The sequence below is a fragment of the Panthera tigris genome, chromosome C1 (assembly GCF_018350195.1).
Source record: "Panthera tigris isolate Pti1 chromosome C1, P.tigris_Pti1_mat1.1, whole genome shotgun sequence".
In the NCBI taxonomy this organism is placed as follows: domain Eukaryota; kingdom Metazoa; phylum Chordata; class Mammalia; order Carnivora; family Felidae; genus Panthera; species Panthera tigris.
This window is the reverse complement of record NC_056667.1, coordinates 112,487,386-112,502,864: the sequence shown is the minus strand read 5'-3', so window position 1 is coordinate 112,502,864 and position 15,479 is coordinate 112,487,386. Positions and strand designations below refer to the sequence as shown.

At 35.4% G+C, this 15,479-nt stretch overlaps 1 protein-coding gene across 1 annotated transcript; it reads right to left on the bottom strand.

Annotated features, from left to right (window-relative positions):
- Positions 1 to 4,027: 4,027 nt before the first annotated feature.
- LOC102953156 (40S ribosomal protein S27-like) lies at positions 4,028 to 4,296 on the bottom strand. Its single transcript, XM_007093078.2, has one exon. It carries the CDS (start codon positions 4,268 to 4,270, stop codon positions 4,028 to 4,030), a length of 243 nt encoding a protein of 80 aa, XP_007093140.1. The 5' UTR covers positions 4,271 to 4,296.
- Positions 4,297 to 15,479: the final 11,183 nt, after the last annotated feature.

The window sequence follows — 15,479 nt, the reverse complement described above, 5'->3', positions numbered from 1 at the left end:
ACATAGTTCAGCCTGCAACCATGAGCTGGGATACATGTTATAAAATTACCTGTCTGTGATGACTACATATTGTTGATCATTCTAATGATTACCCTAATTTATCAACATTTTAAATCATTTAGCTTAAATGTCCTCCCTGACCTCCAAGTATATCAACCTTTAAGTTACAATTTCAAACCCCATCCACTGTCCACTGCTTGCCTTACAAGCATCATAAATGTCAAAAGATTATTTGAAGAATAATAAGCAAAACCTACCAAAATTTGATGAAATGTTTAAACCTACAAATGCAAGACCTGTGATGAACTCTACATAGGAAAAAACAAGAGTACAGGGAGACACATTATAATCAAATGGCTGAAAACAAAGAAATATTTTGAAAGTCACAAGAGAGGAACCTGTCATATACAAGAGAATGTTGGTAAGATTATTAGCTGATTTCTCATGAGACATAAGAAGGCAGTGGGATGATCTATTTAAAGCACCAAAGAAAAAAATCCCAGAAAACAAAAAAATTCTATATCCATCAAAGCCACCCTTCAAAGTTGAGGGAAAAACAAAATATTCCAGGATAAACAACAAACTGAGGGAGTTTATTACCAATAGATCTGTCTTATGAGAAACAAGAGAAAAATCTTTTCGTTTGTAGTGAGAAGATACTAGACAATAACTCCAAGACATATGAAGATATAAACTCTCCAGTAAAAGTGAATACATACACAAATATAAAACTCAATGTTATTGTTGTTATGCTATTACATTAGTCTTCTATAGCATATCGTATTAAGGTAATTAATATTTCATCAATACTTTTTATTTTCTACAGGATTTAAAAGACAAATGCATGAAAACGTTTATATATCTGTGATATTAAGCACAAGATGTATGAAGATATAATGTGTCTCATCAGTAACAAAAAACAAGGGAGGTTGGGAAATGGAGCTGTACAGAAGGAGAGTTTTTATATGAGGTTACACTTAAGTTAGCATCGATTCAAATTAGACAGTTTTAACTTTAGGGTGCTATATGTAATCCCCATGGCAACTGGAAAGAAAATATGTATAGAATATTCATGAAAAGAGATGAGAAGAGAAAGTAAATGTATCACTACAGGACGTCAGCAAAATAGTGGACCAGGAAGCCCCAGGCCCTCTTTTCTCCATACAAATACCAAACAAACAACATAAAGACCAAAGTAACTTTGTGGGAACACTATCTATCAGTCAAGATGCTGCAGCGCTTAAGTGATTGCCGAAATGTGACAAAGTCACTTTCAACATGGCTGGAAACTTTTGGCATTTTTGCTGTCTTCGGTCTCTCTCTCCATTCCCAGAAAAATGTGGCATGGCCACAGTCCCTGGCTCCTCCCTCAGGACGGAAATACAGAAATGAAACTTGCTTGCACATTCTGGCTTATTTAAGAACTGCCCAAGAGACTGGCTTCTCTCTCTCCTAACTTGGAGCACAAATGAGAATGGTGGTAGTTTGAATACCAGGATAAAGGCCACTAAAAACAAAGAAAGGCATAAGAGAGATGCAGGGAGATTGCATATTCATGCTTGCCTGGGGCAACAGAGTATAAGAAGAGGGATACAACAGAACACTTGAGGTTCCGAGAAGAAACAAAGGTAATAAATACTCTTAGGAAAATGAAAAGGTTTAAAAATAGCCATGTATACTAGAGAACGGTGGAAGGTGGCGGGGAGGGAAACAATGCATGCACAGATTCAGGGAAGATACATTCTGCATTATCCTTTGAAAGGATCCTGCACATCTATGACAGGCTGATTCTCGAAGGCCAGACTGCAAAGTTTGAGAAAAGTTGTTTTTCAAATGCCCAATTTTCGACAAACTGTTATAAGACTTACAAAGAAACAGGGAAATAACACCCACTTTTATAAACAAAATAAATCAGGAACTGACCCTAAGAAAATTCAACCTTCTGACTTACTTAATAAGGAATTTGAAAAACTTTCTTTAATATGCTTAGTAAGCTAAAAGAGAATAGAAACCGAACATATTAACAATATACATATTAAAAAAATATAAGTAAAGAGATTGAAATTATTATTTTCTTTAATTTTTTTAAAAGTTTATTTATTTTTGAGAGACAGAGACAGAGTATGCTCAGAGGAGAGGCAGAGAGAGAGAGGGAGACACAGATCTGATGCAGGCTCCAGGCTCTGAGCTGTCAACACAGAGCGTAATGTGGGGCTCAAACTCACAAACCATGAAATCATAACCTGGGCCGAAGTCAGACACTCAAGGAACTGAGCCTCCAAGGAACCCCAAAATCATTTTTTTTAAAGCACCAAACCAAAATTCTGAAGATGAAAAGTATAATAACTAAATTGAAAAAAAATCATTAGAGGGGTTCAACAGCAGACTTAGCACACTTAGAATAACAAGTTGGGGATTGAGATCAGATCATTTGAAATCACTCAATCTGAGGAGCAATAGGAAAAAAAAAGTGAACAGAACTAAGGGACACATATGGCACCATCAAGTTGACCTTCATATGTGTATATGAGTGTTGGAAGAAAAGAGCATGAAAAGGGCAGAGACCTGACTTGAAAAAATCATGGCTGAAAGTTTCCAAATTTGAAGAGACAAAAACAAAAGTACAAATACCAGAAGCTAACAAAATGAAGGGAAGGAAAAAAAAACACAGGGACTCACACTGAGACACATTGTAATCTAAATTGTCAAAGTAGGGAGAGACATAACTTGTCATATACAAAGGAAGCTCTACACTGTAATATGTTGACTTCTCAGCAGAGACCTTGCAGGTAGACTGTAGTAGGATGAAGTATTTATAGGACTGAAAGGAAAAGGTAACAAAACCAATAGTTCCATATTTAGCAAAAGTGTCCTTCAAAATGATGGATAACTTAAGACTTCCAGGGTAAATAAAATCTGAGATAGTTCATTACCAGTTTCCATTAAAGAGAGTTCTTGAGGTTGAAAAAAAGAGAGAGTAGACAGTACCTAGATACTGTATGAAAATATAAAGTTCTCTGATAAAGGTAAATATATGAACCAATGTAAACACTGTATTGCTATACATTCCTTTTTAACCACACTTTTTTCATTCTCTCATAGATTTTCAAAGACAAAAGTATACTAAATCATGTTAGATCTATATTAATGGGTACACAGTATATAAAGATGTATCTTGTGACATAAATAACAAAAAGTGGGAAGAAGCAGGAGTGTAAAAAGGTAAAAATTTTTTTAATGTGATTGAAATTAAGTTGTTATCAATTAAAATAGATTGCTACAACTTTAGGATGTTTTATGTAACCCCTTGGTGATCACAAAGAAAAACATATAGAATATATCACAGAAAATAATCTGAATACAGAGAAGGCAAAACTAGAAGAGAAGAGGGACAAAAAAATCTATATATACATCATAAATAAAACAAAAAACAAAAGAGCAAGTCCTTCCCTATCATCAATTACTTTAAATTTAAGCAGATTAAACTCCCCAATTAATGGACATAGATTAGCAGAATGAATAAATAAAACACAGTATCCACTATATAATATCTATAAGAAACTCACCTTTGATCTAAGGAAAAACATGGATTGAATATAAAATGATGGAAAAAAGATATTCCATGAATGTTGTGACCAAACAAAAATAAGAGTAGCTATATTAATATCTGAAAATGAAATTGAATAAAATCCTTTATAAATCACAAATTTGGTTATTACATAATGATGAAAGTGTCATTTCTTCAAAAGACACAACAATTGCAAACACATATGCATCAAACACCAGAGATCCTATATATCTGAGACGAACATTGGCACACGTTTAAGTGGAAACAGAAAGTTCTACAATAATGGTGGAAGTCTCCTAATTCTGCTTTAAATAATGGAAAGAACAACCACAGGAGTTCGAAAAAGATAGGGAGGACATCAATGACATTATGAATAAGCTGGACCCAAAAGACATTTTTCTGTGTGTCCAAAATCTGTTTATTGGGATAGTTTCCCACCCATTTTGACTTAGGGCACTTTTAGTGCTGCTTCCATCTGAAGGACCATCCTTCTCTCAGCCTTCCTTTTCCTCCTGTAGGCTGGCAAAGGACAGTGGAGCAGCCCACACACAAAGCCACCATGTGTGCCTGGCTAAAGACGGTGGTGATTTTGCATTTCATGTCCATGAAGTAAGGGTTGCGGTTCCACACCAGGCGTTTCTTCTTGTGTTTCCTCTTCTCATCCTCTGGGGATGGGTGGAGGAGGTACTTCACAAGCGACATGTTCTTTTGGGGAGGTCATCACTGCCAGAAGTCCTGGACACAAAAGACATTTAGAGAACACTGCATGTGATGGCAGTGGATTAAACAGTTTTCTCAAATAGCATGGAATATCCTGTATGATAGACCATACGTGTAGTCACAAAACAATTCTTAATAATTTACAAACTTTGAAATAAAACCAAGTATCTTTCTAATCAAAATGGAATTAAATTAAAAATTGATAGCAGAAGGAAAAACTGAAGGTCTGAACAGATTTGGAAATTAAACAATATACCCTTAAACAATGGTTCCGAGAAGACATTGTAAGGAATTTAGAAAATGAGAAAAATGAATATGAAAGCTCAATGTAATAAAACTTATGGGATGCAATGAAAATCAGTGCTGATAAGGGGCATGTATAGCTATGAGTGCTTGTATTAAAAGAGAACAAAGATATTGAAACCAACAACCTAAATGTTTATCTTAAGAAACTAGAAAATAAGAATGTACTATATCTGAGACTAGCAAAAAGAATACAAAATACTGATAGCAGAGATAACCAGAATAAAGATTAGAAATATAAATAAAACTAAGAGTTAGTTTTTCAGAAAGATTGACAAAATTAATAACCCATCAGCTGCACTAACAAAGAAACAGAGAAGATTTAAATAAATAAAAAATTGTCAGAATACCATGAACAACTATATACTGAAAAATTGGAAAATCTAAATTAAACGGATACATTCTGGGCAAAATGCAACCTATCAAGACTGAATCCTGAAGAAATAGAAAGTATGACACACCTAAAACTAGTAAGGAATTGAATCAGTAAGCAAAACCCCCAAATAATAAAAAGCTGAAAACCAGCAGTCATTACTGGTAAATTCTACCAAACATTAAAAAGAAAATAAACAGCAATATTCTTCAAATTCTTGCAAAAAAAATGAGGAAGAGGGAACACTTCCAAACTAACTCTATGAGGTCAGCATTTGCCTGACATGAAAGCAGGACAAAACACTATTAGAAAGTAGAACTGTAGACCATTATCTCTGATGCATATTGAGGTAAAAATCCTGAAGTAAATACTAGTAAAGATAATCTAATAGAACTTAAAAGGGCCATATACCACAACCAAATGTGATTCATTCTCATAATGCAAGGATGGTTCAACACATGAAAATCAATCGATGCAAAAATTACATTAACAAAATGAAGAATAAAATCACATGTGATTATCTCACTGATGTAATAAAAGCATCTGAAAAAAATTCAATAATCTTTCATGAAAAAAGCAGTAAAAAGAATAGTTATATATATACATATCTATATATCTACATATCTATATCTATATCTATATATATATCTATATATATCTATATATATATATATATATATAGGCACCACAATGTTTTAATGGTCATATATTAAAAGTTCACAGCTCATCTCAGACTCAATGATGCAAAACTGATAATGTTTCCTCTCTTAGCAAGATAAGACAAAAATACTCACTTTCACAATTTTGAGTCAACATTTTCTAGCTAGAGAGTCCTAGCTAGAAAAAAGGCAAGGAAAAAAAAAAAGTAAAAATTAATCCATGTTGGAAAAGAAGTAAAATTGTCTCCTTTCACAAATGGTATGATCTTATATGTAGAAAACACTAATTAGTGCACAAAATAATGTCAGATGTAATAAAAAGTGCAGTCAAGCTTGAAGATATAAAATCAGTACACAAAGACTAGTCATATTTCTGTATAATAACAATGTGCCACTTGAAAACTAATTAAGGAAACAATTACATTTAAATATAGATCCATAAAGCATTAAATACTTAGAAATAAACTTAACCAAGGAGATGAAAAGTTATATGCAGAAAACTAAAAACATGTTGTTAGAATAAATTAAAGAAGATGCAAATTAATGGAAAAACATCCCATGTATATGGAATGGAAAACTTAATAGTGGTATGATGGCAATAGTATCCAATACAATCTCTGTCAAATACAATCCATATCAAAATCCCTATGATGTTTTCAATACAATCCCTATTGAAATTCCAAGATGTTTTTCCCCAGATGTGGAAAAATCCATTTCATCCAACAAGGGACACTGAATAGCCAAACTATCTTGAAAAAGAGAAACAAAGTTGGAGATCTCACTTTTTTTTAACTTCAGAACTTATTACAAAGCTGCAGTAATAAAAATAGTGTGGTATTGGCTTGGAGACAGGTGAGGTAGATGAGACCAGTGAAGTAGAATATAATCAGAAATAAATCTTCACATGGTCAAATGATTTTCAACAATGGTGACAAAACCTTTCATTGAGAGAGGACAAAAAAAAATGGTGCTGGGAAACTTGATGTCCACATGCAAAATAAATGAAGTTAGACCTTTCTCTTATACCATATGCATATATGAATCCAAAATGGATCAAAGACCTAAGTGTAACACCTGAAACTATAAACTCAAAAAATCGCAGGGGAAAAGCTTCATGATATTGGATGTGGGAATGATTTACTGGATATGCCACTAAGCACCAGAAAAATGAAAATAGATGAACTGAATGACATAACATCTAAAACTTCTGTGCATCAAAGCACACAATCAACATAATTAAAAACAACCCATGAAATTTGCAAAATATTTGCAAATCATATATATAATAAGGGATTCATATCTAGAATATATAAAGAATTCCTCTGCTTTATCAACAAAAAACAAACAAACCAAGTAAAAAAAAAAGGGGGGGGCTATTTTTTAGATAGGATATTTGGATAGACTTTTCAACAAAATACATACAAATGACCAAAAAATCACATGAAAATATGCTCAACATCATTAATTATTAGGAAAATATAAATCAAAACTACAGTCAGATAGCACCTTACACCTATTAGAATGGCTATTCTCAAGAAAGAAAAGAAGAAAGAACAGAAATGTTAGCAAGGATGTGGAGAAACTGGAACTCCTGTGTACTATTGTTTTGCAAAAAAATAACAGTGCAGCCATCATGAAAAACAATGTGGTGGTTCCTCCAAATATTAAAAATAGAATCACCACATGATTTAGCAATTCAACTTCTGGGCATATATCCAGAAGATTTGAGAGCAAGTGTCAAAGAGATATTTGTACGTTCATGTCTGTAGCAGGACTATTCACAACAGCCACAATGTGGAACCAGCTTAAATGACATCATCAGGTAAATAGAAAAACAAAACAAGGTATATACTTACAATGGAATGTTATTCTGCCTTAAAATGATGGGGACTTTGACACATGCTACAATATAGATGAAGTTTGAAGACATTGTGTTAAGTAAAATAAGCCAATCACAAAAAGATGGAAAAAAAAAAAAAAAAAAAAGAAGACATTCTGTATGCTTGCACGTGTATGAGGTACCTAGAGCAGCCGCATTTCCAGAGACAAAATGTGAAAGGGTTACTGCCGGAGATGAAAGAAATGGAGAGTGTGGGTTTAATGGATGCAGTGTTTCTACTTGGAACAATAAAAATTTTCTGAAAATAGATAGTGGTGATAAGTGTATAGCATTGTAAATGCACTTAATGCCAGTGAATTATTTTTTTAAATAGGATATTTTGAGAAATACTTTATTTTATTTTTTAAGTTTATTCATTTCTTTTGAGAGAGAGACAGACAGAGAGAGAGAGAGAGAGAGAGAGAGAGAGAGAGAGAATCCTAAGTTGGCTCCACACTGTTAGTGCAGAGCCCGAAGCAGGGTTTGATCTCAGGAGCCATGAGATCATGACCTGAGCTTAAGTCAAGAGTCAAATGCTTAACAGATTGAGCTACTGAGACATCCCAATACCAGTGAATTCTTAAAATGATATGAGGGTAAATTTTATTTTTTATATATAAATGAAGGAAGTAAAAGAAGGAAGGAAGGAAGGAAGGAAGGAACGAAGGAACGAAGGAAAGAACGAAGGAAGGAACGAAGGAAGAGAGGAAGGGAAGGAAGGAGGGAGGCAGAGAAAAGAGAGAGAGGGAGGGAGAGTAGAGAGAGAGAAAGAGGAATACCTTCCTTGTATCCTAAGTAATCTTTAAATTATATAAAGTCTTTAAAAAGTAACAAACTTCCACAGCCTCATTTTCTGGTTTTAAAAATATCTCATTTTTGAAGCATCGGGGTATGGCTCAGTTGATTAAGCATAGACTCTTCATTTTGGCTCAGTTCATGATCTCACAGTTCCTGAGATAGAGCCCTAAGTCGAGCCCTTGCTGACAGCGTGGAATCTGCTTGGGATTTTCTCTCTTCCTCTCTCTTTGCTTCTCCCACACTCATGTTCTCTGTCTCCCTCCCTCTCTCTCTCTCTCTCAAAATAAATAAAAAATACCTAATTTTTAAGTGTGTTTAAATCTTATACCAAATATCTAATTTATCCATCGTCACTCTAACAAACAAAATCAATTGTTTCAAGGAAACTTTGTGGGAACTTACAAATATAAAAATAGCATTATATATATATGTATAATGTATATGTATATGTATATGTATATGTATATGTATATGTATATGTATAATGTATATGTATATGTATAATAGCATATATATATGTATATATATGTGTATATATATATATATATATTTCTGCGTTTTTAGGATTGTATGCAGCTTGATGCAGGTTACGTATTTCATACTTTCTTCTGTCACTTGATGTAACAGTGCAGTTGATATAGCTACCATTATTTAGTTGTTTTGAATTTCATTTGATCTGGATTAGTTCACTAAATACTAACTGGAATAAAAATAACCTAGAGAACCCAAACTACTAGAACCTTATCTGCTTCTAGGTTTTAATTTAATAACAGATTTTACTTAAAAAAATCTTCAGGAAGAGTCTAGCCTCTACAGCTATGCGATCATTAAAAATTGAGGGTTTCCAGGGATGAACAGAAAAAGCACTTGGATATTCCAATATTCCCAGGACTAGTGCTATGGTAATACTGTGGGTGTCATTGAAACTATACAGAAAGAAATTATATGTATATATATATGTGTGTGTGTGTGTGTGTGTGTGTGTGTGTGTATATAGTTAGTTAGTTAGTTAGTTAGTTAGTTAGTTAGTTAGTTGTGTCTTCCAAAATTCAAATGCACTGAACCAAATGGGAACCTAAAATAAGTGGAATAATATTGTAGCCTCCAAACAGCAGATTTACGAAAGTCAACAGGAATCTCTATGGGGTAACTGTGGTGAATAATTTGCCAGCAGCACTCAGAGCCATAAATGTATCAAATGCGTGGATGGCTTCTTAAAGTTATTGTTTATTTTAATTAAGGCACAACTGCCCAAATTTTGATTGAAGCAAACTCATTTGTAATATTTGCATCTTATTCCCGGAATATTTTAGCTTTCTATTGTCACTGTTTACATGGAATGCACTGTAATATAAATGACTTTCATAAAAGTTGCCAACTTCCAACCACCTGCTGTGTGCTGATAGCAGTAGCAACAATTCTGCTGTGGCAAAGTGATATTCAGTTGCAATATCTACTGTTGGATCCACAAATCGTTCTCTTAGGTTATGTGGTTTGTTGGAATAAGATCATATTTACCAATCCTCTGCTCTCTTTCAGTCTTCCTGGTATTACCTCCTTTGGTTGATTCTGCCAAGGTACGGGCAAGCAGAAAGGTGACCCTGATTGGAACCCTTATTGCCCTGCACTTCACAGGGGAACAGCCACTGAAAAGTGTAAGGTTTGCAGAGTTCCAGGAAACAGAACCAAGGAAAGAAAGTTCAGTGTAATATGGAAATGACCTGCTGCCACTTCAGCCATTTCTGTGCTATTGGGGCAGCGATGTCTCATTGCAGTGCTTGGAGTTGTACCAGCGCTGATAGACTAGGGCACCCAAAAGAAAGGGTTTAAGAGTCCCCACAGTTAATCTGGTGCAAGGAAGTACTAGCGTGGATAACAGATATTTTCTGTATATACTATGACATGTTGCTATGACGCAAACATTTTGACACAAATTTTTCATTGGTGACCAGATGGCAGCAGTTAAATTCCATATGCCCAGAGGGACACAGAATCCAGTATACATGGTTTAAAGAATCCATGAATATGTGCCTAGTTGTATGTGGGTGGTCGTTGGGGACTGTGGGCAAATGGGCAGCACTGCCCTGTTTCCAAGACGCGGCCACCTCCAGCTATTGCCCATGGCTGCCATGTTAGAGTAGGAGCCTGCATTTCAGGTTATCAGGTGTTTATGATTTCTTCTCACACATCATCAACCACTTTACAGTTTAAATAAAATATTCCAAACTCCCAAGCCAGAGAGGGTAAGGCAACCTGGTGAGGCAGCTGGAGATCTATCTTTACCGGCACAGAGCAAAATAGAGAACAGGTGATGTATATGCTGGACTGGAGGGGGTGGGGCTACAAATATTAAAAAAAAAAAAAACAGCAAATACTGCTTTTTCATTCTTTTAAATGACATTGGGCACTTTGTAAAATATTTATTTTTGAGAAGAAGAGAGTGCAGGCACACGTGCATGAGTGGGGGCAGGGGCAGAAAGAGAGAAAGAATATCAAGCAGGCTCCACCCCTTCAGCATGGAGCCCAGAGCAGGACTGGATCTCAGGAGCCACGAGATCATGACTTGAGCTGATATCAAGTCCTATGCTTAACCAACTGAGCCACTCAGGCATTCCTTATACTGTGTGCTTTTGATCTCCACATTACCACATTGCATGTTTGTTTTTTAGTCCACAACACAATCTTGACACAAGTGATGGCTCTTTTTTATTACTTTTTTCATTCTTTTTAATTAATTCATTTATTTTTTCTTTCTTCTTCTTGAAGTATAAACTTAATTTGGATCCTACAAACTGACCCTCTTTTGGTTTCTTCTACTCCTATTATCTGTCCTGCTCAGTCTATGTTAGATCTCCTCCTTTGAAGTTCAGTCTTGTCTGCCATGTTTTTGCTCTCACTCAAGTCCCATAGTCTCAAATATCATCTACATGCCCATTATCCCAGCCGTATATCTCCCTTCACCAATTATACCCCAAATGCTAAGATGTTAATCACTTACCTACTCAGCAATTCTATTGGTTATCTCCAATGATCATCTCCAACTTAACATTTCAAAACCAAACTTTTAATGTTTACCCTAAGTTGGTCTACTCTCGTCTTCAGCACTTTACTAAATGGTACCACTATACACACACATACATACACATTGGACATGCCTGTGCACACACTCACACACACACATGCAGACACACATACACACACACACTGATACTTGTCTGTATTCTCTTGCTAGAAGACAATCTCCATGCATGCAGGCAGCTGTGTTAAGCCACACCCCTCAACAGGATCTCACACCAAGTTACTCCCGTCTCATCTTTCTATCCCACTGCTTTTCTTCACTGCTCAAAATTCAGCTTGGCTTCACCCTTATCGATGTATACTATCTCCATTCAGAGATAAATTACTATTTATTTGTTCTTACACTAAATATATTTCCATCATTGAATGCTAAATTTCATTGCATTTCTCTTTTCCTATCCCTTCCAATATGGCATGCTGGCACAAGTCCTGGCCCATTTCAGTCAATCAGTAATTTTTTTGAATGAATAATTTTGCAGATAGGAGGCTAAAACATCTGCTGATAACACTAGCAAACACAAGAAGCACAGAGGTAAGTCGCATGACAGCTCTGATGGATGGAGATTGCTACCTGAAAGTCTGTGCATAGGGCAGAGCAAACTCAATAAGAACAAAGGCAAGAACAGATTTATGGAGTCTCATTGGCCTGGTACCATAAAGCAAACACAGGCAAGGCAGACCTTTCTATTCCTGCACTTGTAACCCCTCTGGAGTCTCACAAAGATCAGTCTTTGAGACAAGTGCCCCTTGCAAACACCAGACTACTGAAAACACTTTGGTATTAATTATACCTCCCCGAAAATGTAACGCAAAGCATATGCCTGAGTGAGGCCTCTCCACATCAATGTTTCTTTTTTTTTTTTTTTTAATTTTTTTTTCAACATTTTTTATTTATTTTTGGGACAGAGAGAGACAGAGCATGAACGGGGGAGGGGCAGAGAGAGAGGGAGACACAGAATCAGAAACAGGCTCCAGGCTCCGAGCCATCAGCCCAGAGCCTGACGCGGGGCTCGAACTCACAGACCGCGAGATCGTGACCTGGCTGAAGTCGGACGCTTAACCGACTGCGCCACCCAGGTGCCCCTCCACATCAATGTTTCAAAATTAACAAAGGAACATCAATGTAGTGTGGTAGAAAAAGCATGGTCTTTGACCTGTAAACTGGGGTCTGAAATGCCAGTACAACTAAATCCTAGTTGTAGAACTTGAAAAAGTTGGTGAAAAATCTCTATATTGCAGTTCCCTTTTTATGAAGAGAAGGATAATGATAATTACCAATAGGTTTGCTATGAACATTCACTAAAATTGTGCATGTAAATGGCCTATTACGAAGATAGTACTACACAGTTTAACAAATTAAACCAGAATTTACTGCTCAATATGGATCATAATCATTATCGTGTGGATGCTTGCCAGGCTTGGCTCCTCCCACAGATGGAACATCCATTAACACGGCATGACAGTTTGCTCACAAAGACTTGATATTTTCTGAACACCTATTATGTGCAAGGTGCATGATCCAGGATGTGAGGGATATAAGGAGAAGCTCAGCCACAACTTTTAAAAGTCTCAGGTACCTGTGAACAACACACATACAGACATATACATAAATATGTCATAAACGATAATATTTATTTTCTAATTATTGACTGTGCCATATAAGATGGAGACTATATATATCATAAAATTAACAATATAATTCATTTTATTAATAATTGCTCTGAACCTGCATCATAACAGGTAACATGCTAACATCTGAGGATGCATAAGTCATAGCCACTGGTCTGAAGGAACTGATTAAATTTCCTCATTCAAGTTGGCAGCATGAAAATACAATCTTTACTTGTGTTTCAGGATCCCATTATGATAAAGAACCATACAAAAAAGAATTATCTGTGACAGCATAGGCTGTGTGGTCAATTGATTAATGACACCCTCTACCCCAAATCAATGATGCTCACAGTCTAATCCTTGGAACCTGTGGATATGTTACCCTAAACAGCAGAAGTGACTTTGCCGATGTGATTAACGTAAGGACATTGAGATGGGGAGACTATCCTGAATTACTAATGTGGACCCAGTGGAATCACAAGTCCTTAGAAGGAGGCAACCATGTCAGACAGGGATGACAACATAATGATGGAAACAGTGGTCAGAGAGAAAGTTGAAGATGCTACGATTCTGGGTTTGTAGGTGAAGGGACCGTGAGCCAAGCAGTGCACACAGCCTGGAAAGGCTTCAAGAGACGAAAATGTGGACTGTCCTCTAGAACCTTCAGGAAGAACATGGTTCCGCCAACACCTCAACTTTAGCCCTCTGAAAGCCATTTCAGATTCCTGATTTTTAAAATTATAAGATAATGGATTTGTGTATGTAATTCACTAAGTTTGTTCACTAAATTTACTGTAGCAGCAATAAGCAACTAATGTAGATATATATAGGGCTCTTCAGTGAATTAGACACTTTATGATATTAAAATGTTAAATGTAATTGGAAACACACTAATGGGTGACATAGTGAGGAAAGTTCCAACCCAATTTATCACCTGGTGGGAATCAGAGTTGGTTTCAGAGGAAGCAAGAGTGGGGCCATAATGAAAAGTAACCTAAAGCTATGAAGGCAATTCAAAGACAATGGACTCAACAGTGAAGATAAGTTATTAAATAGAAGTTGTTCCCCAAAACTTCTTTCACAACAACCAAGTATCACCATGGAACATGAAAACAATCCAAAGATAACAAAAAGTAAGGGAGAATAATTGATTCTCAAGGAAGCAGAGACAACTGAATGAGCATAAACAAAGAAACCACAAACACACGCATGAATAACTTAACCGATATTTCAGAGGGTTTTGAAAAATGTTTGCTTCTACTGAATGAGAACAATCAGAAAATTTAAAGAAAGGAGTCTGGATGAGTATACATATGTGGGAAGATCAATTACTTGTAGATAAAGTTGGGGGAAAACTATGAAGTTAAAAAAAGGTAAAAATTACAGGAATTTTGGAACAATTAAAATATAAGTAAATAATCTAGCTCTTAACATCCTTCTACAAAAAGTTCCATAAACATCCCAAAAATAAAAGAAAAGAAGAGAAGAAGAAGAAGAAAATATCAAGCAAACATTTCCCAGCGATGGAGAGAAACATGAGGCTTCTTATGGAGAAATCTCAGTAAGTACCAAATAGGATAATTATAAAGGAACTTCTACCTACACGAAGATTAAACAGAAGATTCTACAAATGTTCAGAGAAATCAGAAGTAAGAAAGAAAGAGAAAGAGACAGAGAGAAGGTAAAGGGGAGAGGGAAAGAAGGGAGGGAGGAAGGAAGAAAGTATTAACAATTGATGTTAAATTCCTCCTTAACGATCTTGGATGCCAGAAATAAAATAGCCTTCAACGTTCTTGAGGGAAATATTTTGAATGTACTATTCCAATACCATGATAAAATATTAGTTAACTTTGGTAAGGCAAAAATATAGTCATATTCAGACTTGAAAGTATTCACAAAGTGTATTTTTATGCACATTTTCTAAAGAAATTTAAAACAAAACAAAAATCAACAAAATAGTGCCAAAACTGAGAAAAAGATAGACTTCCATGGAAAATGAAGGGTAGAACTTATCCAAAAATCCATCCGGAGAGAGGGCAGAATGAAAACTAATCAGTGGGCTTAGAAAACAGAAGGTCCACAGGAGATCAGGAGATCACTGAGTGATAAGAAAATCTCCAATAAGAATGAACTAAGTGGAATTCAGATATATAAGAAGCTAGATCATCTGTAATGATACAGTAACAGTGACATAATTCCTAACAAAATTTGATTAAAAAAATAGAAGAAACTTTAGAAAAACTTCTGAACTGTACAAGAAATGGACAATGTGACCATAAAACTAACTATATCAGTCTACAGAGGGAGAAGACAAGAGTTAACTATGGTCACAGAATAGACTGGAAGTTTCACTCTAAAGACATAGTTGACAGAATTAGAAAGATGTAGTGGAGGAGAAAAATATAATAAAGTGTTTATATTCCTATTGCATTGGCAAGTAGTGATCAAAAAATACACCTCAAAGATCTAAAATATCTGAAAGAAATGTTT

What these genes read in the sequence shown, in the direction of transcription:
- LOC102953156 (XM_007093078.2), bottom strand. Translation starts at nt 4,270, where the DNA reads ATGTCGCTTGTGAAGTACCTCCTCCACCCATCCCCAGAGGATGAGAAG.